Genomic DNA, 24,885 nt, shown 5'->3' on the forward strand with positions numbered 1-24,885 from the left:
AAAACTGTAATATTCAGTTATATTTTTTTATTAACTGTTCAAGGGGAAAAATATTTCTGGTTTGATTTCTGGATTTTTCTGAAAATTAAATAATTATTCATGAAAATTGTAAAAAAAAAAATGTATTGGTTTATTTTTCAAATTTTGCGGATTTAATTAAAAACCAAAGAACAACTAAATAATAAAGGATTTAAAAAAGCATTATAAATGACCTTTTAAGAAATGGCAACAAGTGAAATATCCTCATATTTTTGAATCTGGGACGACATAAATCGGATAAATAAATTTTATTTTCCTTAAAAAAACAAGAAGTTTTTTTACTTTTGCGGGCCAGGTAAAATCATGTGGCGGACCTGACTCGGCCCCCGGACCGCCTGTTCGACACCCCCTCCAAAGTCTTTCCATTCTGCCAGCAGGCGCTAAAGTCCATGAAAATACAAATGAGCTTACGCCATACTTTGGAAAGCGGCACGTTTCGCTCCCAGCTATGGAAAAGCGTATACAAATTACAGGTTGCCGCGCCTGTCTCCGCTTAACTCCGACTAATTCTTACTGCGGCACACACGGGCAGGCGCACGCCATACGATCCCCGGGGGGGTCGCGTGAACCGGCGCAGGTGCCACGGGACCCACCGAGGTTTCGCTCGCCGCGTCACGTCGCGATTCGGCCGTTTACGGTGCGCGGGGTCACGCTTCGGAATAAAAACACGTGCGCCGGAAAATCTCCCGCGTAGTTTAAATCGCTAGCTGGGATTGGTTGGCTTTGTAGACTCATTTTAAGATTGTAGGAATGTTACCCCCGTGGTGGTTTTGGGACCCTAAATCACCCTTTGGTGCTTGACATTGACTTGAATACTGTGATTATGATAAGACTTTACTAGTGGCTTGAGGGGGATCGTTTAGCTATTAGCGAGATAAGGGATGAGATAGAGACGAAAAAAAGACTGTAATCCTTCATTTTGGAGGTATTTTGGCATAAATCATAGCATGTTGTCAGCCATCGACGGCGGTAGGGCTGAAATTGGCAGGGTTGGAGACTATTGTTCAATGGCGGCCAATGAGTTAAGGTCATAATTTGAGATTTAAAAAAATTATTTTGTTAAGGGATGAAGTACAAGAATATAAAGATATGATGAGAAAGTGGAAAATTGCTTTTAAAATGAAACTGTTACAGTTTTTGGCATATTTTAGAATGGAGAAAAATACCAAGAATATTGAAAACATGTCATCAAAGGCAGTCAGAACTCAGAGACCTTGAAATACAAAAATATTTTGAAATCAAAAGAATACTTTGACAAATCAAAATGATGAAAATGTCCTTACCAAATTTCAACACGAAGCCAATTACCTAAAATGCTTGACGTGATACATTCATCATAATCAAAGTCTTACAAGGAATTGCTCGACACAGCCTGAAACATAATCATTCCAAAATTCCCACTACGTCAAATCTGATTAAAAGCGATCCGCCGGGCACGCGCATTTGTTCCAATTTGACGTTTCGAGCGTGGTTCTTCACGGCAATTGAACGCAGCAAAGTCTAATACGGCCTCCAATAAAAAGGCTTGTCAAACGGGGCGCAAATGTCCTGGAAACGCTGTCAATGACCTCAGTGGAAAAGCCGTTTCAAGCCACGGACCGTCGCTCTCTCTTGCGGTCGGAGGCGGAATCGCTCGTACGGAGGGAACATTTGACAAGTCTGTAAAGAAAAAGAGATGAGGAAGCCACCCGTGAGAGAAAACTGGTCTACTTGTCTTTGACTCTCTCCAGAGCTCCCACCGCCCGACAAAGTGTTTCTGAGAAGGCCAAAGCGGCTGCGGAATGGCAAACGTTTCGTATTTTATCCGTCAGACGCTGGCTAATGCTTTCCATCGACGAGCGAGGCGGTCTCGATAAGACGACGGGCCACCGAAGGGCGAGTTGGCGTGGGGCCGTCCCGCTTGTCAGACCAATTGATTTTCAATTGGGCGTTTAGTCGGACGGCTTTTCCGCATGGGAGACGCTCTCTGCCTGGGAAGACATTCTTTTCCTCTTGTAAAAAAAATGGAAGTGCTCTCGCGAGACAGTTGAAATTGGCCAATGACAGCGAAGCTAGCTAGCGCTGTCACGATGGATCGACTCCTGGGCGATAACAACTATTGTTGACTTGGGTGATTTCTAATAAAAAGCCACTTGGGTCAAACGGGAAAATATACAAGATTTTTTTTTCAGTACGCCATTCATCTCTATTTCGGCTTGCTACGACCTTGGCTTGAAAATTATTTCTCTCTTAAAAGCGTCTTGGAAAACCCATTTCGCTTCTTGGATCAGGATTCATTTAATTACACATAAACGATGACGCCCGGGAAGGTACGGCTTGGCAACCTTGGCCGTACAAAGCGGCTCTTAGCTAGCTTGATAGCTCGGTCAAGGTTGACGCTTCGCTAACCGAGGCGACGGTGGTCCGAGGGCTGTCGGTGATGGAAAGATCCCTGGCTAACATTCGCCCCCCCCAAAAAAGTAACAATATACAAGCAGTTCACAGCACTGGATTTTCTTAAATACTCTGATTTAAGGGTGTGAAAACACACATTTAAGTCAGCGAAAAGCACAGAGACCCCCTTCAGGGTATTCAACTTAGCTAACCCGTCGTAGCCCGGGCCCGACGCTGGCACGGCACCCCCGACACAGACGCTCCTCAGTGTAAAAAAAAAAAGGCCCTGGTCGGCGGCCGAGCGGCCAAATTCCCAGGGATTACAGAAATATTTGGACAAGGCTCCATGTTAACATAAGGCCTTCCCATAATGGTTTAGCCCCCCTCCGAGAGCCGGAACGCACCGGCGTTTTTGTCCCGGAGACGGGCGGACCGGCGCAAGATATTTTGGAAGCGGGCAAATGAGTATTGTTCTCCGCCGAGTGATTTATTGGCGCGCCGCGTGGCATCTGGTTTGGGTTTCTACTCGCATCTTGTTGTGGGAAGGCGAACCTCGTCACCTCTCCCGCCCGCGTGGTGTCAACGCCAACCAGATCCAGCCTTTTGGCCAGACTCTGCGGATACTTAAAGGGAACGGAGGGGGAGGTCGGTTTTTTTTTTTTTATACCTGGATCAATTTTCCAAAGTGCGTCTGAGCGAAAGCATCGGGTTATTTGTTTCCTCTGTGCGTCTGCTGTTTTTCAGTGACGGATGATAAATGTTGAGGGCGAACAGACGCAGCTTTTTGGCCGTCGTTGAAATGAATCCGTCGGTCGTAACTTTTGTTACCTTCGTTACGTGCTCGCCTCCCTCGCGTAACCCGCAAAACGTAGCCTCGGGTTAAACGAGCCGCCGTCGGAGCCGTATGAGCGCCTGGGTGAGATTGGGGGAGTCGAAAAGTTGCACAAAAATGGGTTCGGAGGGGAAAGATAAGTAGGCTGTTGAGAGAATTGGAAGTTTTTCCGGTGCTGCTGCCTCTACACTTGGTGAACGCTGTGGAATGAAATAATACTCTACTGTAAATAAAGGAGGTATTTAAAATCCATCATTCGACCCGGAGTGCATCTCCTTTCAACGAGAACTGCAAAAACATTGAAAAGATTCACTATTTCAGAGCAATATGGAGGTAAACAGTTGTCGATTAATTTGTAAATCGGATATTGTCGATTTGTTTTGACCTTTTTAGTATTGTGTTGAAAAATAGTCACACCATTTCATAGTATTATGCTCAAATTAGCAATGTCACGTTTTTAAAAAACAGGAGATTACTATTAGAATACACGTTATTTCGCTATATAAGTAGCATTACAAAGTAGCCCCGGATTAATTTGGAAATCGGATATTGTCGATTAGCCTTGTGTTGAAAAATATTCACATCATTTCAGACTATTATGCTCAAGTTAGCAACGTCACATTTTTTTAAAATACTGAACAAACAGCAGATTACTATTCAAATACATGTTATTTCTCTATATAAGTAGCATTACAAAGTAGCCGCGTTTTCGTTGATTTTTGACAGACAGCTAAAAAAAAGTTGTCTACATCCCAAAATAGCGCCCCCTACCAAAATTGCAGAGCTAGCTTAGCGTTATTCCTTTGCGATGACGAGGGATTTATGAAAATGACATAAAACATCAGGGGGCTTTGCGGATTTGGCCACACGTGTTTTAAATCATATTTTTGGAGAGTTGCGATGATGCGTCAGAGATGATTTAAAAGCCGCCGCGTAATCGTTTCCTTCTTCGGAGACATTTTGCGTCCGCCTGAGAACGCCAACCCAATCGATGCGGTGACCCGGCGGAGCTATTAGCCGTTAGCAGTTAGCGCTGAGAAGCGAAGGCCGAAGGGAGCGAGGGGTAACGGGCAGTTCAAGGGGACGGCGGCAGCTGCGTGACATCGGCGACGGCGGCGCTAATGATAGCCTCGGAGCTAACGGCGGATTAGGGGCCAGTTCCACATTCCTGTCCTCGCTTTAATTAGCATAAAGTGCATTTCCCTCAACCTCGTGCCTGTCCGACACTTGGTTTCAGGTCCCTCACGGTCGGACAGAAATAGAGAGCCGACATTTGTTTTGTTTTTTTTGGTGACTAGTTATTGTTTCTGGGAAAGGATCGCAGCCGGGGCCTCGCCGCAGGAATATGTTTTATGGCCGACACTGTCTTAAGAGTCTCTGCGTCTCCGAGGTTTGTGTACGCGATTCAATGCGAGGTTCTGTGCGCCGCGGGGGGTGTTTGTCCGCCCGGCGCCAATGTTTGCGCAGGGCTGTCACGATGACTGGGGCCGGCCGGCTCATCTGGAACGCCGAGACCCGGAGTAAAGTGCTCTTAAGGCGCAGAATTTGGCGCTGCTTGTCATAGCGCCGGACGAGAAGCAGGCGCACGCCAACGTTTCGTCAGCGACCCGCACGCCGCAAGTGGGTTTGTTGACGTATTCCTAGGAAGTGACTACGGGCTGGGGGTTTGGGGGCGGCGGTGAGGCGCTCATATCCGCCGACAGGGCGATTGATGAGAAGATTTCGACGGTTCCGAAGAGCTCGGCGTCAGGAGCCAAGTGTCATAACAATCGTGATTTATTTCGGGATGGGATTTGGGCCGTGTACAATTAAGGTGGTCAGTCTATCGTTGGCGGGCTGGGAAATGGCCGACACGGATTCGACTTGGAGACAAATGGTCGGACTTGCTGTCTTTTTCTGATCCGAGTGGGGTCGTCAACGGGTTTTGACACGCGGAATTGATATTGTATATTACGCCTATCTTCAGGGACAATCCAATTTATCCAAGCGAGCGGCCACGTTTTAAGGTCAAGCTCCAGGGCCCCCCGACGTCACGAGGGACGGCGGATTGCCGCTGGTTATCTGTGATTGGCGACCGCGGCAGCGGGGTTAATGTAGCGGAACCCTCTGGGCGCCCCTAAACACCTCCTCCTCCTTTTCTGGTGTGGTCTCGTCCTCCCTACTGTGTCACGCTTGACTCATCGCGTGGGAGGATGTGGCGGGGGGTTTGAGTGACGGGCAATTGGCCGACGCGGGAGAGCGCTCAGCTCGGCCACTCAGACCGACGGTAGGGGATGGATTCGGCGCTGCCAAAGGACCAAAGTTAATGAGACTGGAAGAAGGTCTGCTTTTCGGATTTTTCGGGTCGGGCAATGTGAGTTCTGGCAAAAGTAGGATTGATTTTTCCTTTCCAGAGCTTGTAAATGTTCATTCTACTCTCTTTTGTCTTTCTGTTTTACGTCAGTTGACCGCAGTCGGGTGCTAGCTAGCGAGGGGCCCGGCCGGACCCGCGGGACCTGAATCCGACGAACCGCCCCCACGGACGGACGAAATGCTTTCTCGGCGGTTGTACTGCTTGGCCCTCCTGTCGTATCTGGCCTTGGGGGCAGGCGGCGTATCCGCTTACGCCACCACGCGGGCGCAGGGTCTGCGGGGTCGCATTCAGAGGGACCGGCGCAACATACGGCCCAACATCATCCTCATCATCACGGACGACCAGGACGTGGAACTAGGCGAGTAATCTTGGGTAGTAACCTATCATAAACCACAACGCATGGGAGGACATCACGGTGCTTTCGCATGAAATATTAAACACAAGTGACAAATGACCATCTGTCCCATTAGCTGTACACATTCTAATTATTCGACTACTCCGAGAAAATAATTTCCTCCACCATTCTTTAAAGTCCCCTGAATTCGATTGATTGGAATCCAATTTTAATCCTGAGAAATTCAATCTTTGTAATTGAATATGTGTCACGTATAAAATTATTCCAACACGAACACTACAACTCTGACTCTATCAATTTCAAATTCGCACCCGTCACATGATAACAACAACGAGTCTCCACTGCTTTGACAACAGACAACGCGTAACCACTTCCCGCTCATGTCCTTAAGCCCCTCCTCCTTCTGCAGGCTCCTTGCAGGTGATGAACAAAACCCGCAAAATCATGGAGGACGGCGGCACCACGTTCACCAACGCCTTCGTGACCACGCCCATGTGCTGCCCGTCGCGCTCCTCCATGCTGACGGGCAAGTACGTCCACAACCACAACACCTACACCAACAACGAGAACTGCTCTTCGCCTTCGTGGCAGGCTCAGCACGAACCGCGTTCCTTCGCCGTCTACCTCAACAACACCGGCTACAGGACGGGTGAGTCCCAACAAATGGGCGCCAAAACACACGCACGGAAACAACGACTTGGCCCCGGTCGTGACTCGGCGACCTCAGATCCATTAACGGCTCAGACGTATTGACCAAGCGCTAGCTAGGTTTACATTTTTTTTACCGTAAGCCGCCAACCGCGCCGCCTAGCCTAGCCGGCTGTCTGTCTGCCGTGAGAAATGCAAACACGGCAACGCCTGCCAGGTCGCTGGCAGGTCTCATCAGACTTTGTCTCACGTGAGTGATGTGGGGGCGGCTAGCTCGGTAGCGCACTGCAACACAAGCGGTGGGTCTACAAAAACAACCTTTAACTGTTAATCCTATGCACCAGTTTTTCGCAAGCCATGAACAAATCGACTCACCAATGACTAATCGAGAACTATTTTGATTGCCGACGACTCGTTTAGAAACGTTGCAGCCTATCGTGGTCAAAGAATTCCAAATCTGACGATTGGTCTCTTTCAACAGCCTTCTTTGGCAAGTACCTCAACGAGTACAACGGCAGCTACATCCCGCCCGGGTGGCGCGAGTGGGTCGGCCTGATCAAAAATTCCCGCTTCTACAATTACACCGTCTGTCGCAACGGCTACAAGGAGAAACACGGCGCGAGCTACGCCAAGGTATGTCTTCCCAATAAATCCCGCCATAAAAAGTGCAGACAGTTAATTCCTCTCACGCATTTGTTTTCGGGAAAATTACAGGTTAGCTTAAAAAACAGAGACTATCACTATCGCAAGGCTATGAGGGAATTTTGTTGGAATTAAAGACGATGAATTTATGCGGTTAAGGTAGATCAGACATGGCTATGATAATTGAAAAATTGCAAAGTAGGGTCATATATAAACATATATATGTACATATATATACATGTATATGTACATATATAGATACATATATCAATATATATACATAAAATACAGAAAACACCATATGCGTATAGTGTTAGTTTACATGATATATATTTGACATTACCGATAGTATTAGGTTCTGTATGTGATTAATATCAAACTACAAGGATATGCTTGGAATATGAAACGGAAAATGTATTTGATTTTGGGGGGAAAATGCTTAAATAGCTAATGTCACTTTTTTATTTTGGAAGAAAAAATCTTCCTTTTTGGGGGAAAAAAAATGACAATTGCTTTGTGGTGTTATATAATTATACGCTTTAAATATATTATTTTCAGATTTTTACTATTCATACTGTACTGGCCTACCTTGCAAAAATTAAGCAACTTCTTTCTCGCAGCTTCATGCAAAGCGGCACTGTTTAAAACGTAAGAAATTCAAGACCTATCAGAAGTGTAGCTTGAAAAAAACCACTAAAAACTGCGAGTCAATGGCGCCGTCCAGTAAAGAAGAAAACAGCTTTTGAACAAGTGCCCACCCGCCGCAATGACTCTGATTTGCCGCCCCCCCTGGCGCAAAAATTCCCACTTCCCGGGCACGTGCCGCTGCCGCCACCCCGTCCTTTTAAACAGCTGGACCGGCAAGCTAATTCACAAACCCCTACGCGTCACAATGGACCTGTCGGCGAGCGCTCCCTTGCACGTGGCTATCGGAAACTTGGCCTAGGACGGCGAAAAAGCAGAAGACACCGTCTGGAATAGCAGTTTGCTCCACGTTGGATCGGGCCGGGATACCCGGGCGAGGGAACAACCCTTACACTGTACACGCGCGCGGGATGGACGGTTGCCAGCTGTTGACTCAACACATCGCTGCTGTGTGTGTACTCGCTGAACCCGATTCGCACCCCCGTTTTAGCCCCTTCTGTCCGAGTACCTCGTTGAAAGTAACTAGGGGCGGATCTAGATTTAATTTTGGATTTACTTACAAGCAAAAAAACAAATGGGTATATCAAAAACAACATTTTGCATTCTGATCGGCCTCAATTCGTGTGGCGTTCAATTCAGTCGGAAATTGGAGTTTGCGCTCGAAAAGGTCAAGTTGAAATTGACCTGAGCTCGACCTCCCCGCCCCCTTTGGTCTTTTAGGGTCCGCCTATGAACGTAACGCATTGGCGCTCTTCTTTCCAGGACTATTTTACCGATCTGATCACCAATGACAGCGTCAACTTCTTCCGGATGTCTAAGAAAATTTATCCGCATCGGCCGGTGATGATGGTCATCAGCCACGCCGCGCCGCACGGCCCGGAAGACTCGGCGCCGCAGTACGCCGAGTTTTTCCCCAACGCTTCGCAACACATGTGAGTAGTTTGGAGATGTTCGCTCTATTTAGATTGGACGCCTATCGTTATCAATGGCAAATAAAGAGTAAAAAAAATATCGCAGCTGCAGCAACAAAAACACCATTAATAAGTGACAAAACTCAAAAAAAATTATTTGGGCTTTAAAAATCAATGACGCCCAAAACCGCAAGGGTTCTTAAATCCACAAATCAACAGTGTGATAAATCAACACACAGAGCTAAAAAAACGCCAAACGGATTCATTATTTACTCCAAATCACCAACACTTCCAAAACGAATGACGCCAAAATTCCACAAATCCTCCCAAAATCAGCTCACCCGGGGATCCTATAAATCACCACAAAACAAACATACGGTGCACAAATAAAACCAACAGTTCACGTCAATTAAAAACTATAAAAGGGGGGCACGCAGTCAACATTAGCACGCTGGGGGTCGGAATAGCCACGAACAAAGCCCAATTTATTGATAACGAACCACCGCAAGACCTACGTTGTCCATGTCTGTCGGCGTCCAGTCATTTTCCCAGCCCTCGGCCTCCATCCCCACTTAACATTCCCCCCCCCCTCCCGTTTGCTCTACCGTTCCATTCATCCCCACCCCAGTTCCCTCCCTCCCTCTGTTTTTCCAAGTTTCTTTCTTAGTTTTCTGCCGCCCCCCCCACGCGGGACTTCCTGACCCTGTCCATATCAATCAGTACTTTCTCTCTCCCGGCGCATCCCGGGGACCAGAGGAATGCATTGTGTGCTTTGGAGAACACCCTTTGTGGCATTATTAATTTATTTTTAGCTCCCCCCACCCTCCGGGCTGACCGAGAGGGGGGGGGGGGAGGATTGTGTTGTAGTGGACGTTGGCGCGTTAGGAAAGGATTTACTTTGCCTTCTTTGGTCAGATGCTGATTGGATCTTTATCGTCTGAACAGATTCGTGTGCTGGTGGAGTCGTCGCATTTTTACTGCTAAAAACTGAAGGCGCATGAAAAGTTAGGCAGCTTTACTTTGCCACTGGACTCTTTTTATGCTTAAATTTTAAAAAAAAGCATACCTGTCAAATTGTACGTTTTCCCCCTGTATTTTATACATTTTTTATCATTTTAAATAGTGTACGTCGTATAACAACTTTTGTACGGGATTTTTTTAAAGTTAATTTAGTGTAAAACCGATCTCGTTACCCATTTCGGATCGTCTCGGTGATTGGTAGAACACAAAAATGCCATCGTCAACTGCTAATGTTTTCATGTTTTAAACATGTGCATTCCCCTTTAACAGGTCCGCCTTTTCACTATATAAATATAGCGCGTCAGCAAGCAATGTACCCAGACAGTCAAGCTGTCAGCGTCATACAGCGACATCTACAGAATCTTGAATGTAGCATACTGATTGGGCAGCCCGTCTACTTTGGAGAAAATTTTGGACTTTTAAGTGCACAATATGTGGCTCGTTGCATTCGTACGTTTTTTTAATCGCTTAATAATTGGCCGAGATTGACAGCTATGAAAAAGGCCAGTCTGCAAGCTAATAAAAATGTGACCAAATGCTAATTGTAGCAACAAAAACAAGTCTCAAGTCAAGTCAAACATATTTCTATAGCTCTAAACCACTGAACAAGTCTCAAAAGGACTTCCTAGATCCACATCAAAACAACAATTATCTCCAAAACCTTGAAATCTACAAGTCCATTGCGAATGTAACCCGACAAAATCCCAAAACATTACATCTCTCTCTAAATAGGTGAATTCCCAACAAGCCGACAATTGCCTTTCCGTCTAAAAAAACCACACGCATCGAAGCCGCAAACGCTCGCCACCGAGAACATACATGTATTTAATCACGGGTTCTCGTGAGAAGAGGCTGGCCCTGCCATTAAGCCGCCGTAACTCCCGACGCATCGAGTGCTGAGGTGGCAGGAATGGGCGGAGTGGCCTTGTAAATCAAAAGCGCAGTCTGTACTTTTGACAGCAGCACTTAGCGGGGATGTGTTTTATTAATGCGATTAACATTCCTCTGGGTTTAACACTGTAAAATGTGGTTTTCCCAACACAGTGTAAGGATGTACATTATTAAGTGCTGTCGGTAGTCCCGCATTTCTTTTGTCTTTTTTTGTTGTTGATTGGGCGTCTTGCTAGTCAACAAGTTAACCAATAAACTCTTCATCTATCGCATCAATTGGAAAATATATTGCTACCTTTTTAATTCTGTCAATATTGGCGGTACGATTTAATTCAGTTCCTCAGTTTTCAAGTCTTTTGAACTACAAGTAATATATATAAAATTTAAAAAAATAATACGATTCCGGCCAGAGACAGGTGCCTTTTGTTGGGGTTTATTATGGCCACCGACCGGGCGGTTGAAAAGTTCACAAAAGCGACTCGGCTCTGGTAGCGGCTCTTCATTAAAGCTTTCGTGAGTGGAATGTGACCCGCTTGATTTAAGGGGGGGCAAATAGAAACCGCGTTCGTGCGGCGACTTTACTAGGAACATTTAGTGGCTGGTACGTTGGGTCCCGGAACAAAAGGTTTCTCTGACCTGATTGGTCTTTAAATCAATATATCCGGTGGCTGCACTCGTGTTTCTACGGCTTTGAAACCCGGGACGGCGGAACGAGTTTATAGACGGAGCGAGAGATTCTTTGGCTTGAATTTTTCTTAAATAAAAAAAGACGCCTAGCCAGTCAAAGTAGCTGTATCCCAAAACGAACATTTTGTATTTTGTGGAAGCTTCTCAAGCAAGATGACATTCACTTACCTTTTTCGAAGAATATTCATGCAGGAATAGCAAATATACGGAAATCCGGATTAAGATAAAGATGCGCTTTTGCTAATTTTCTAACTATTTTAATGATTTTACATTGTTATGGGCTAAAATTGGGGAGTATAGGGGTTAATATTTTCCCAATTGAAACGCGTTAGAATGTTGCTAAGTGGATATACGTGGCTTTCATTCTGTTAATCTTGCTGCACAGAGCATTAAGTGATACAGAGTTTTTAAAAACATACTTTTTAAGATGGAAAAGGTATAAAGGATCCTACCTGTTCGTTGGAATAGGAGTTGTTGGCTTGTAATTGGATATTACTTCGAATGCATAGCAATCAATGCTTTCAATTGGATATTGCTTCAAATCCATAGCAATGAATTGAAATGCTATCCACCCCTGTGACAAAAATAGTGAAAAGACAGTGAATTAGAGAATGACTTGGAATAGAAATGACAAAATAAATGAATAAATCAAAAAACACTTGATTGCTAATAATATTGTGTCTGAATGAATTGGAAAACTGGCATAACATATATTGAATGATGACTAAAATAAAGTGTTCATCAGTATGAACCGACAACTTTTCGCACTTTCACAGGCGTCTCGGTAAGAGACCCGGACAGGTGGGACGCATCCGTCAGCGGCCCTCGCCGTTTCTGTTTATCCGCTCATTTCTCAGACGACCGCAAAGTATTGCGAGCTCTCAACCCAGACATTGATGCGATTGACCATTTTTGGCCAGCGCGCGCCGGCTTTTAAAAAACCCATCTCTCCGTGCCAATGGTGGTGTGAGCGAGGAGAGCCGGCCTCTCTGGAGCCGAGGAGCTGGCACGCTGCTATCGAGACGTAAACACAGGGGCTATTGACGAGCGCGGCTAACCCGCGGGGCACCTGTTAGCGGGTCACCACGGACAGTCGCTTACAAACTCACATGCAAAATGATCCTTTGGAAATTTTACTTAGCGTTTAGCATCATAGCCATGTTAAATTTTACTCATTTGCTACTATTGCATGCCATTTTTTTAACTAGGTCTACAATGTCTTGTGTGTCTTTAATCTGTCTTGCTACTTGTAACCAAGAAATTTCCCAAATCCGGGATGAAATTAAATTTGAATCTAATCTAATGCCATTTTATAACGACACGTTAGCCAAGCGCCACTCCATTCTCATCATATCGTGACTTAAATATCGTATTTTTATAACTCACAGTCCTATTTATTTAGCGCTTCCATTTCTTTTCTCACTCCCCTGTCGGTCTCCCACCAGCACCCCCAGCTACAACTACGCCCCCAACATGGACAAGCACTGGATCATGCAGTACACGGGTCCCATGAGGCCCATCCACATGGAGTTCACCAATTTCCTCCACCGCAAGAGGCTGCAGACCCTCTTGTCCGTGGACGACTCCGTACAAAAGGTGGCGTCCTCGGAACGGTTACGAACCCGTCCGGAATCGGTTATCAATGAGGAAAATTATTTTTTCAGGTTTACGACATGTTGGAGGAAACGGGCGAACTGGACAACACCTACGTTATTTACACCGCCGACCACGGCTACCATATCGGTCAGTTCGGGTTGGTGAAAGGCAAATCCATGCCATACGACTTTGACATCCGAGTGCCGTTCTTCTTGAGGGGGCCGAACGTGGAAGCTGGGGCTGTGTAAGGCAAACCGCGGGGAAAAAAAATGATTTGGGGGTCAACTATGAGGGGGGAGATTCAATTGATTTCTGCTGTACTTTAGAAATCCTCACTTGGTGCTCAATATCGACCTGGCGCCGACCATCCTCCACATTGCCGGGTTGGACACGCCTCCGGACATGGACGGAAAGTCTATATTGAAGCTACTAGAGCAGGACAGGACCGGAAATAGGTTTGTATTTGACTCTAACGTAATCCAGATCACTTCTTTTATTACGTTTAAATGACCTCATTCTGCATCTGTATTCAGTTTTTTTTTTTGAACAGATTAGTTGGATTTATATTTCCTATGGGAAATATTGCTTCAGATGCACGATGGCGTTCGTTTTAATCCGTCCTTCTGCCATATTTAATTTGTTTTAAAAAGGCTATACATATTCCTTTATATTTTAATAGAATCATTAAAAACAAAAACAGTTACCAACATAAAATGCCCCTCACCGCTTGGACACCCGGCGAGAGACGTGCTTGAGGTTGCGCCGCTGCAATTTCCTGAGCAATTTATTGTTTCTTGACGGTGCAAAACCGCACCAATTGAGGGGCGAATGGAAAATCTCCGCCGATGGCACCATTTACTTTGTGGTTTTCTGGGGGGAAACAAACAGAGAAATAAGAGTAAGATGCCGCCGCGTCTTTAGAACCAGGCTCGGTAAACATTTTGGGCCCGCCGAGGACTCGTCATTACGCCGAGTGTTGTTATCCGGGAAGAAACGTGTCGGTACAATGCGAGCGAAGTGCCTTGCATTTTGTTTTTTGATCCGGCTCGAACGCTGAGGCTTACTGTACGCTTCTTTGTTTTCCCAGATTTAAATCCAACCGGAAACCCAAAGTCTGGAGGGACACATTCCTGGTGGAGCGAGGGTAAACTTCAACTTCTTCTCCCCCGCATCCATAGAATCCAATTAAAATTCCCTATATTTTCTGCGCATTTTTTTTTCTTTTAACTGACTGCTAGCTGAAAGACTAATTGCAAAACTAAAATCCCAGAGTTATTTAACACTGTTCTTAAGAAGCGGATCTTTCATGTGGTTTAATATTTACTTCAAATGTTGATGAAAAGTTTTCAGTCCACATTCCTAAAATCAGTTGGAACGCAAAAAAAAAAAAATCAGGCTAATCACCAAGATCAGATCAAAGACGTTCCTTTTTTTACACAAACTAACTCACACTCGATAAACAACTTGAGATTTGATGGAAAAAGGCGAAAAAAAAGAGCGAGCAAACATCTTCATTCTCCTAATAACGTCTCCATCCTTTTTCCAAATTGCCTAGCTTGGCGCGGACTTTGTTTTTTTCCACTCATTTAGCAGCAAAACATCTGCACATACTACACACGAACTTGTGTGACAGCGTCTCACGCTGTTTAAAAAGCAGGCCATTTTTTTAACTCGTTGCCTGCCGGCTATTGATTTATTTGTTATTTTTGCAAAAACAGATACTTGCAAAATGCCCAAATAATGGGTGTCAAACCCAAGGCCCGCAAAAATTAATTATGTGCATTAACTTCACGTTTAATGTTATTGTATTTCCCTTATTAGAATTATTAGCTGAATTCTTTTTCTTTGGAAGGGGGGGGGGTTAAAAATTAAAAATAATATTTACCTTCTGTCCATGAGTCAGGGTGTATCCCACCTCGGGGCCAGAGTTCATTGTGACAGGCTCCAGCACCCCCGAAAACCCTTGTGGGGAAAAGCAGAATGGAAAATGAATGAAAGGAATATTAAACTTTTTTCTTTTTAATAAAAAAAAAATTGAATTATTTAAAAATTCCAAAAAAGCTAAATATTTTTAAAAAGAATAATTTTTGTATGAATTACTAACTTCATTATTCATAGAAAAAATGAAATGAAATAAATTAATGAGTCAATTCTGGTTCCTCAAATAGTTGCCCAAAAATTGGCCAAAACTACGTTTGGGTTTTATCGACATCGCTCGGCGTCCAATCCATTTCAACTGGGAGAACATTATTCATTTCCTTGTCAATTCATGGGTTCATTCAACTTCCCAGTCTAAACGAATCGGATGCCTAGCGCCGTCCGTGGCGGGCGACGAGCCTATCTGGCGCGCTGACCTTTGGCATGACGCCGCCGCAAAAAAAGCGCAGCTTGTATAGCTGGTCGTTTGTCGCCGTCACTCCGTCTGTGGCTGAAGCGTGAAGCCCGAGTCGGAGGGGGGTTGTTTGCTTTGCACGGACCCGCGTTGAGCCTTCGCCAGGTCTTGCGGCGGCGGCGATGCTGCTTGCCAAGCTGAGGTCCAGCCTGAGTGGAGGAGCTGGGGGAAAAAAACAGAAGGTTTGAACGTTAAATGAGCTGACGCTTTGGCCGTTTGCAGGAAAATCCTGAGGAAGAAAGATGACTCGGCTAGCACCCAACACACCAATAGCCTGCCTAAGTACATGAAGGTGAAGGAAACGTGCCAGCAAGCCGAGTTCCAGACGCCGTGCGAGCAGCCCGGACAGGTATGTGTCACTTTTTGTTCCCGTCTGGGAAGATGACCGAGTTTGAGAGCAAATCATGTTGTTGTACTTTGCGCTTGGGGAAATTGTGTTGTTTTTTGTTGGCGGTTTTCCCCACAATGGGACTGCATGAGGTCAGGATGCGAAGGAGCGCCCAAATCAGAAAGCAAAACACATTGTTTTTCATCCCAGCCTGGTTTTTGGGAAAGACCCCCGAGCAAACGGGTCAACCGAGAGAAACCCGATAGGTCTTCGCGGTGACCAAAATACACCACAAAAATCGTTCCCACCTACGAGCGAAGTGTGGGAACGATTTTCGTGGTGGATTTGGGGGCACTTTTTGGGTAAGAAAAGTGACCTTTTGTGTGAACAAAAGTAATCATTTTTTTCTAGGAATGTTTTTAAAATTTGAATAGGGAAAGAAATGAACTTTGTAGTTGAACACCTAATTTAAAGGAAATTTTTGGTCAAAAACAACAACCGCTTAGAGATTTTTTTTGTGGTCCAAATAATGTTGACTATGGTGCAAAATGACTCCGAAGGTAAATCATTTTAAATGGAAATTTCCCTGCTTTTTGGTGCACTTTTTTGGGTCAAAAATAAGGACATAGTGGGTTAAGGGAAGATGTGGAAAGAGCATTTTTGTAGTTGTCGTCGGTAAAGATTAAATTGTTAACATTTGGTCAAAAACAGATATTTTGTAGGAATTTTGATTGAGTTTTTTAGGTAAAAAATTGACCTTTTAGTCAAAAAGATGCTGTACTATATTAAAACATGAATCCTGCAATCTGGCATAAAATACGACCCTTGAATTTGACTATGTCATTCACATAGTAATAGCATTTTTTTGTCAAAAACAGAGATTTCTTTGAGGACCCGATTGCGAGTTTTTTGTTGTTGTTGACCACGGTTTCAAAATGACACTAAAGGCCATGTTGCTTGAATTTTGGGTGGTGGAATTCCCCTAAATGTTTGTCAAGTGGAACAAGCAAAAAAATTATAAAATTAAATCAACTCCAAACAGACTAAAGATGTGCTACAGCGAGCGGGCGTGGCTTTGCAATCATCGGCTGACGCACTCTGGCTCTCCAAAACGGAATAGCGGGGGACGGCCGGATCCCATTCATTTTGTAGCGTGCCAGGAGATGAGCTCATTTCTCTTTGGACCAACCCATCCAGAAGTGGCACTGCGTGGAGGAGATGACGGGAAAGTGGAGGATACAGAAGTGCAAGGGCGGAGCCAAGGAGGGTCCCCGCAAGGGGGTTCGCAGCCTGAGGCCCCGCAGCAGCAGCAGCAGCACCTACGACAACCAGGAGAGGGCGTGCCATTGCGCCGACGCCCTTTACAAGGCCCCCAGGACGGAACGCCGGTCGCACAGGCAGACTTCTCCTGGCCAGCGTGAGTGCAAATGTTAGCTACCAAATTGGACAACTGTACAAATGACTGTTTTCATAGTGGACCAATCAGCAGTTGACTAATTCGCTCATGTATAAATCATGTTCCCAAGCAAAAGCAGATGTTTGCCAATGTCTTATTTTGATTTATTGTTAAGATCATCATCTGCTTTTGTTAAGATATTACACAGCTGTTGAAGATTTTTTGGGGGGGAAAACTAAATATATTTACTGCTGTTTGTTCTTTGCATACAAAAACTGGGATAAATAAATAGAATAATTAAGATGAACTACGGAGAGCCTAAAAAAAGGATTTAGACAATTTTAAGGTCTCTAAAAATCAAGGATCGGACAAAGTAATGTATTAATGTTAGCATATTTTTGCAGGATATCGCCCCCGTTTTGTCCACACGAGGGCGGCCAGATCCCTATCCGTAGAATTTGAGGGCCAGATCTACGACGTGGACCTCCAGTCCGATGACCAGGGTGCCGTACGCCGCCGCTCCATGTCCAAGCGCCACTACCAACCCCAGCGAGAGCCGGATTTCCAGAGCGACCCGAACGACGACGATGACGACGACTCCGAAGAGATGCTGGCGGACGACACCAACGCGGTGGGCTACCCCAAGTCCTTGAAGGTCACCCACAAATGTTACATCCTCATGAACGACTCGGTCCACTGCGAGAGGGAAATTTACCAGTCGTCCAGAGCGTGGAAAGACCACAAGAGTTACGTGGACCAAGAGGTGCGTTCAAATACGGTTTGGAAAAATCAGCGTTCCAACGGATTGAGTCATTCTCTGTTTTTTTACGCAGATCGAAGCGCTTCAAGACAAGATCAAGAATCTAAGGGAAGTCCGGGGACATTTGAAGAGGACGCGGCCGGACGAATGCGACTGCGGCAAGAAAAGGTGGGAAAATTGAGCCAATCAGGCGCTTGTATCTCGAGGCGATCCCTAAACGCGCGTTTGTTTTGACAGTTTTTACACAAAAGGCGACAGAAGTAAAGCAGACAGAATGAAGAACAGAAATGATCATTTACATCCGTTCAAGTGAGTTTTTTTCACATTTATTCATAACTTAAAGCGCTTAAATTTTTATTTTTATTTTTTTGTAGTAATAGTAGTAGTTGCCACTTACTGACGGCCCGCCAGGCTTATAAAGCACTGACGGGAAACTTTTACAATACTTTTTTATTTTTATTTTGAAATGTTTAGTACTCCTAGTCCTTTTTATTTGACAGGAGATTAAAATATGAAATATTGAGTCAACATTTTTCAGGGGGAGAGCTGTTAAATGTCATTAAAGTTGTTTTTAAATGTTTTACCTCATTGTAAAACTATTTTATACCCCATACAAAATCTTCATGCTAAACTTTTGGAATACTTTTGCACGGTTGATGGATTAAATTAGATTTTTATTTGAAAAAGAGCTCTAAACGCTTACCGAAAAGTCTCCTTCTCAATAAAAACAGATGACTTTTTATTGCTCCAACTTTGTGTCAACAAAGAACAAAAACATGACAAGAGACGTGAAAAGCAATAAAAGACGAAAAAAGACTAACAATAACGTGTCGTGTTGGCAAGTGTACGTTTACAGAGAAGCCTGCCATCCAGACGCTCTTGTTATTTTAGCATTACAAGAAGTCAAAATGACAAAGCCGATTAAGGGATTGCTTTATATTTTTAATTTTCGCATCTGGATATGATCACGTTGCATGCAAAGACAAAATGAATCACACCGAAGGAGGGCCGGCGTCGGAGAGATTACGGCGATGCGAAACGGCTGTTTTCAAGACGAGTATTTGTAGAGATCATTTTTTGACATTAAAATTGGTAGAAATCTTCACTTTAAGCTTCTTAATGGCAAATATTCCTCTGAAGTGGATTTTTTAAATTTCTTTACATTTTTTAATCAAAAAAGAGGGGAAACATTAAATCTATATGTTTTAGCCTTTTGTTTAATTTTTTTAATAAGGAGTAAATATTGCGTTTTTTAAAATCTGTTTATTTAAAGTGAAAAATAAAAGGGCAAAGTGGAAACATTTTAGATATGATATTGAGATATTTTACAAAAAAAAATCGGATTAAAAGAACTGGATCAAAAGCCCTAAATATTCAGTTTTTTTTATGGATCTAAAACCATGTTAATTTGATCTTTTCTTTTCTTAGTAAGGGAACACATCTTTTAATCATTTGTTTTTCATTTCAAAAGGGAACAAAATATTTTTAATTATGATCAATACTAAAGAAAATATTTTTATATATTTGTTTTTAGATATAAAAAAAAGCTTTTTGAACTAAAAACAACACAAACAGGAAAAAATACAATGTTGGATTAAAAAAAATGCAAATATTGATTTAAAGAATGTGATATCGCAATATATCGTCGAATGGATTTTTTAGGAAACACTTTTAGTAGAAAGGTATCGCTCCTGGTCATGTTTTTATTATTATTATTTTTTAACTTTGTAAAGGGAAGCGGAGCACGATGTGGACGACAAGACCCAGCTGTACAACGAAATCCGCCGCCGCAAAAAAGAGCGCAAGGAGAAGAAACGGCTGAGGAAGGGCGACGATTGCAGCCTGCCGGGCCTCACCTGCTTCGCGCACAATAACGACCACTGGCAGACTGCCCCTTTCTGGACGCGTATGGCAATAACGAATAACTCCTAATCTCCCGGCAGTTTTTTTCAAAAGTATTTTGCGTTCTAGTGGGCGGATTTTGCGCGTGCACGAGCTCCAACAACAACACTTACTGGTGCCTGAGGACCATCAACGAGACCCACAACACGCTCTTTTGCGAATTCTCCACTGGATTCCTGGAGTATTTCGACCTCAACAGCGACCCCTATCAGGTGGGAGGATGTTTTGGGTTGCTGTAAAAAAAAAAAAAATACAACCTTAATACAACCTAAGCACCATCTGCACCTGTAATATTTTTATGCAAAATCAAAATACAGTTATACCTCTATACTTACAAATGCTTCTAGGTAAGAAATTGTCCAGTTACGAAATTTACAAAAATATTATAACATGGCTAACTTCTTTCCTCAACAGCTGACCAACGGCGTTTACGAAGTGGACCGCGACGTGCTGAACTCCCTCCACGGCCAGCTGATGGAAATGCGGAGCTGCCAGGGTCACAGGCAGTGCAACCCCAGGCCCAAAGGCTCGGATGCGGGTACGCCAACATTCACAGTCCTCCCTTCCATCTCCGCGTCAAGCGAATGAGTTTGAAATAACGGCGCTGCGCATACGGGCATGCGGCATGAACGCATTGGGAATGATGGTATCTGCGTGAGGGTCACAGAGATGCTCGTGGATGATCCTTCTGATGTTTTGACTTGGCACACACTTGATCTTTTTTTCCCAGTCGAGCTCGAAGAATGGGGTTATTCACCGAGGCGCTCCGTGTGGATTGACGACAATAACAGAGTGAACATTCGCTAATTGTTGCGCTTTTTGAACAATAATTTCGCAAGTCCAGATTTTAAATGATTGAGATCCCTTAACATCTATTTTTTATGTTGGTTGCTTACTATATCTTACTTTTTTTTTATTTATAGTGCCAAATCTAATTAAAACCCCTTTTAATAGTTTTACAATATCAAATTTTAATCCATTTTAGTCCAAATCATAGCTTTTTCTGTAGAACTATCATTTAAAAACCCACAAAACAACAAGCTATTCAAGCACAAACAGTTCAAACAACAACAAAACCAACAAAATAACCTATATTTTTTATCCTCTCCAAAGAACGTAAAATATTGACCGTTAATTGTTTGATTGCCGATATTTGACTGCCCTCTGGTGGCTAAAGCCTGACTCCAAATGGAACAAGAGCGACTTTCTTCTGCATGAGCGTCTCTTTCTTCTTCTTCTTCTTTTGTTCTGATCGTACCTTTCTCCATTTCCCACCGGCGTCTCCTTTTGAATCCAATGATTAACAAATGGATTGCTTTTATGTTCCTGATCAGGAGGTAAAGATGGAGGCAGCTATGAGCCGCACAGGTATCCAAATATTTTTCTCTCTTCTGTGGCTTTTAATTTGGAACTCCCCCCGCTTCTTCTCTCGTTGCGTTAACACCTGCATGGGCCTCACGTTCGCACTAATCCATCCGTGACGTTTGCCAGTCTGCATGGGGGCGAGGGGGGGGGGGGGGGGGGGGGGGGGGGGGGGGGGACGCGCCGCTAACGTTTTGGTCAGCCCGGAAAAACTTTCCTCCCCGTTCACGCAGCTCTGTCGGATGGTTGCAGTTGTGGTTTTTTCCCCCAGTTGGCGAGAAAGCATGGTCACAGTTGACGTCAGCCATTTTAGTGCACGTCCATGACATGACATGACATGCATGACATCATCACCCCCCGACGCACCATTTAGGGATAGTTTGACGTACGGATAATTTAAAAAAATTGAGAAAATATTGATTTTCAGTCTACGTCGACTACACTGATTTTGTGCTGTGCGTTAGACGTCCAATCTGTGTGGACTGGGACAGGCTGGCAGCCAACGGTCATTGGCTGCCAGCCTTAAAATGTCATTTACCAAAACATAAATACTTTGACAGTTCCCTACCTTCAATTGTGGACTTGGCAGTTTCCGCAGTTTTCTGGTCTCCTCTCGGAAATCAAATCTTCTTTCGCAGCTTTAACTCTGAAAGGCAAAGGCAAAAATAGTCAAACTATTCCTTTCATGTCCAATATCGTACCCAGTCACGTCATTCATCCTCATCATCATCATCATGTCACGTCAATAATGATAAAAAAACCAACTCAATTTGACATGTGTTTGTGGTACCCGCTTACCAGGCGACAGCAGCACCGAAAGCGCTCAAAGAGGAGACCGATCCTTTCCTCCCAGTGAGTTGACCAATCCGGTCTCGCCACGACACAAACATAAAATCAGACGCGGCGATGAGTTCATTCATTTTTTTATTTCAGGGAAGCTTTCATTTTGACTTTGCTTTTCCATCTTGCCTTCTCCTGCTTTATTTGCTGATGTTGATTTCTCCATCTTTTTTTGGGAGGTTTTACTTGCAGGTTGCCGTCGGCGGCTATTTTCCCATTTTTACGTGGCACTTAAAGATTTCCTGCTCGGCGGCATGCGTTTGCGCTGCTTAACCGAATGCATGACGCTGGAGCTTAATAAAAAAAATGCCTCGAAAAAGCCCAATCCCTCGTGTGGATCCTTAAATATCTTTGGGTTTTCTTCTTCAGCGCACTCTGGGACGGACGACAGGGTTAAATTGCCCAACCTGACGGACGAGGACGTCAACTGGCAGGGACTGGAGGATCTGTACAGCGTCAACGAAAGCCTTTACGACTGGAGGCCCGACTACAGCCCGGGACCGGACGACTGGGCCAACTTCCGCAAGGACGTGGACCGCGTCTTCGCCCCGCCGCCTCTTTTCAACCAAACCCGGCAGAGCCCCGTGCTGGACGGCTCTGGGGGCGGAGCCTTTGAAGAGGGCAGTGGAGAAGACGTCTGGTTCGGGGGCCTCCTCCCTGTCACTTTCCCACTCAACCCCACGCCGCCAAAACCCGATCCCCTGGTCAACGACCTTCCTGACGCCCTCTTTGCGAGCTCCCGCTTAACGCCGACGCCTTCACCCCGACCTCTGGAGGCAAAGCTGGATCCCATCTCCCAACTGGACCGACGGCAGGACTCGAATGGCCGATCCCAGGGTCTCTTTCCAGAGGTCGTCTTAGCCAGACCCAGCCAAATGCCAACACCATCAGTGCCAACTCAACTGGTTTCTCTTGATGAGAATCACCGAGTTCCACACCAGGTGCCAGATTGGCCAGCCCAAGACATCTTGAGCATAAAACCAACACTTTTAACCAAACTCCCATCGAATAAGAACCTAACTACCGTGCTAAACGACCTTCCTGAGACGTCAACAAACCAACCGCAGGTGCAATCAGGGCGCCCCGAGGTTGCCCCCTTGCCCAATCCAGTCCCTGGACTTACTCCTCCGCCTTCGTCCGAACCATCTACGAGGAAGAAACCGGTTCCCGTCGGCGAGAGGCGGGCCGCCCTCTCGCCTCGGGTGCGTCAGATGGAGGAGCTGGACGGGGAGGCGTTCAGCGGCGAAGGCCCGACCGAACTGGAGACTCGACACGAAGCCCTCCTCCGCGCCCACAACAGCCTGCAGCACCAAGCGATGCACATAGAGGGCGACGCCCCCGGCCCTCTTTGTTACGACGAGGCAGACATTTTCCAGGACCAGGGCTTCCTCCCTCTGAACCCCGACGCGAGGCCCGGCGCCAACGGGAGTCCCACCCACCGACCGGCCCCGGCCATTCAAAGCCCCGTGGTCCCGTCCCTCGCGTCGGGCTTCGAGGGCAGCGGCTCTCCGCCTCAACCCGACGATCCGCGACTCTGACAAGACACATGACTGATACGTCAGTCATTCGGACTTGTATAGTGACTTTGAAAGTTATTTTTTTACATTATTAATATTATTATTAGCAGACAGTGTTATGATTTCTTTATAAAAATCTATCTATATATATATATTTAGAGAAAAGCCTTAATGCAGCTAAGTATTGGGATTGAAACGGAACAATTCCAGGCATTTTTTGAGGAGTGCAGAGGACATTGAACGCACCATTTAGTGGAAGAAAAAGTAACACACCCTAAATGCACTTTGGAGCTTCTTTTTTTGTTTTTAATGTCCCTATGAAATATGTTGAACGCGACGTTACAATAGATTGTTTTTTTTTCGTTCTTTTATTTTCAGTCTTTAAGGTAATAAAATGTTGAATTTACTTTTTAAACAATTTTTCGGAATGTTCACCGTCCCCATTAGTCGAAAATCAACAATACATTCGCCGCAAACTTGGATTAACAGACGCAACAAAACTTTACTGACAATTGTAAACCTGTCATCATCGTGATTTTTTATCCCGGTGATGAAATATAAGCTAAATTTAATCGTTTTTGCACATCGGTTTGTAGTGGATTGAGTGAGTGATTGAGTGAACGAGCGGACGGACGGACGCTGGAAAGCCATGACAATAAAAACCTCTAAACCATCCTATTTAATGTTGCATTTTTGGGGTAACGTTTCATTGTGAAAGTAAATAAATGGGGTTAACATTAGCTACTTCTTTTAGGGCAGTGGTGTCCCATTTTTTTCTCCACGAGGGGTACTTTCAAACGTGAATTTGAAATTATTCCACTATTATTTTCGAACAGGTTAAAGCCTAGTATATGTAGTTATTTTCGTCATAACGCATTTCGTCAAAACCATTTTAAATGCCTTGATACAACGAATCCGCAATTTTTAAATGCCTTACTATTCATGTAGTCGTTTTTTCCATGCCTTTTCGCTTTGACTTTAGATTGTTAGCTGTAAGGTCAAACAATTCGGTAGTAGTAGTAAACAACCCTTCATAAAAAGAAGCTTTGAACAGTTAAATGCCACTTTCATTTTCCATTAAACAACACGTGTACGAGCATTATGCGTTTTGTATTTAAAACAATTACACAACGTTTATCTTTCGGTGCGCTAGTACCTCGACGCTAATGCTAACAGCTAGCATCTACGACGCAGTACTATATAGCTCTAATTAAGCTTTACACAAACAATGCATATGATATAAATAGTACTTACAGATATGTATGACATTCTTCATTTGTAGCGTTCTCACATAACTTAATTTCTTGATATATTATTGTTTTATCGACAAGAACTTTGGAGACGAATAATTGCGGAAAGCCACCATCATCTTGCACCAGGTGCCTAATTGTGTGCA

The 24,885-nt window shown here is 44.6% G+C and overlaps 2 protein-coding genes across 2 annotated transcripts in view; one reads left to right on the plus strand and one right to left on the minus strand.

The window, feature by feature from the left end:
* The window catches only part of sulf1 (sulfatase 1), a 28,364-nt gene extending 4,199 nt beyond the window's left edge, over positions 1–24,165 (plus strand). Inside the window, exons 2-18 of the mRNA XM_077624057.1 lie at positions 5,688–5,955; positions 6,362–6,601; positions 7,082–7,233; positions 8,650–8,819; positions 12,842–12,992; positions 13,061–13,236; positions 13,319–13,447; positions 14,080–14,136; positions 15,607–15,733; positions 16,910–17,129; positions 17,513–17,871; positions 17,942–18,036; positions 18,106–18,177; positions 19,602–19,774; positions 19,840–19,982; positions 20,185–20,308; positions 22,342–24,165. Coding sequence (XP_077480183.1) covers positions 5,775–5,955; positions 6,362–6,601; positions 7,082–7,233; positions 8,650–8,819; positions 12,842–12,992; positions 13,061–13,236; positions 13,319–13,447; positions 14,080–14,136; positions 15,607–15,733; positions 16,910–17,129; positions 17,513–17,871; positions 17,942–18,036; positions 18,106–18,177; positions 19,602–19,774; positions 19,840–19,982; positions 20,185–20,308; positions 22,342–23,510 — 3,738 coding nt within the window. The 5' untranslated portion in view covers positions 5,688–5,774 and the 3' untranslated portion in view covers positions 23,511–24,165. The remainder of the gene's footprint in view (positions 1–5,687; positions 5,956–6,361; positions 6,602–7,081; positions 7,234–8,649; positions 8,820–12,841; positions 12,993–13,060; positions 13,237–13,318; positions 13,448–14,079; positions 14,137–15,606; positions 15,734–16,909; positions 17,130–17,512; positions 17,872–17,941; positions 18,037–18,105; positions 18,178–19,601; positions 19,775–19,839; positions 19,983–20,184; positions 20,309–22,341) is intronic.
* LOC144091583 (uncharacterized) lies at positions 1,525–24,875 on the minus strand. Its single transcript, XM_077624056.1, has 8 exons — positions 24,744–24,875; positions 21,701–21,778; positions 19,884–20,003; positions 15,347–15,546; positions 14,878–14,954; positions 13,717–13,862; positions 11,849–11,970; positions 1,525–1,698 (listed from the first exon to the last, which is right to left on the minus strand). Exons 3-6 carry the CDS (start codon positions 19,898–19,900, stop codon positions 13,848–13,850), a joined length of 309 nt encoding a protein of 102 aa, XP_077480182.1. The 5' UTR covers positions 19,901–20,003; positions 21,701–21,778; positions 24,744–24,875; the 3' UTR covers positions 1,525–1,698; positions 11,849–11,970; positions 13,717–13,847.
* Between the last annotated feature and the right edge of the window lie 10 nt (positions 24,876–24,885).

This window comes from Stigmatopora argus, chromosome 17 (assembly GCF_051989625.1).
Source record: "Stigmatopora argus isolate UIUO_Sarg chromosome 17, RoL_Sarg_1.0, whole genome shotgun sequence".
NCBI classification, from domain to species: domain Eukaryota; kingdom Metazoa; phylum Chordata; class Actinopteri; order Syngnathiformes; family Syngnathidae; genus Stigmatopora; species Stigmatopora argus.

Excerpts from the sequence above, each read along its gene's own strand:
- LOC144091583 (XM_077624056.1), bottom strand. Across the intron at positions 14,955-15,346 it reads GCGGCGGCGTCATGCCAAAG|GGTTTTCGGGGGTGCTGGAG; the intron begins GTCAGCGCGCCA and ends TTTCCCCACAAG.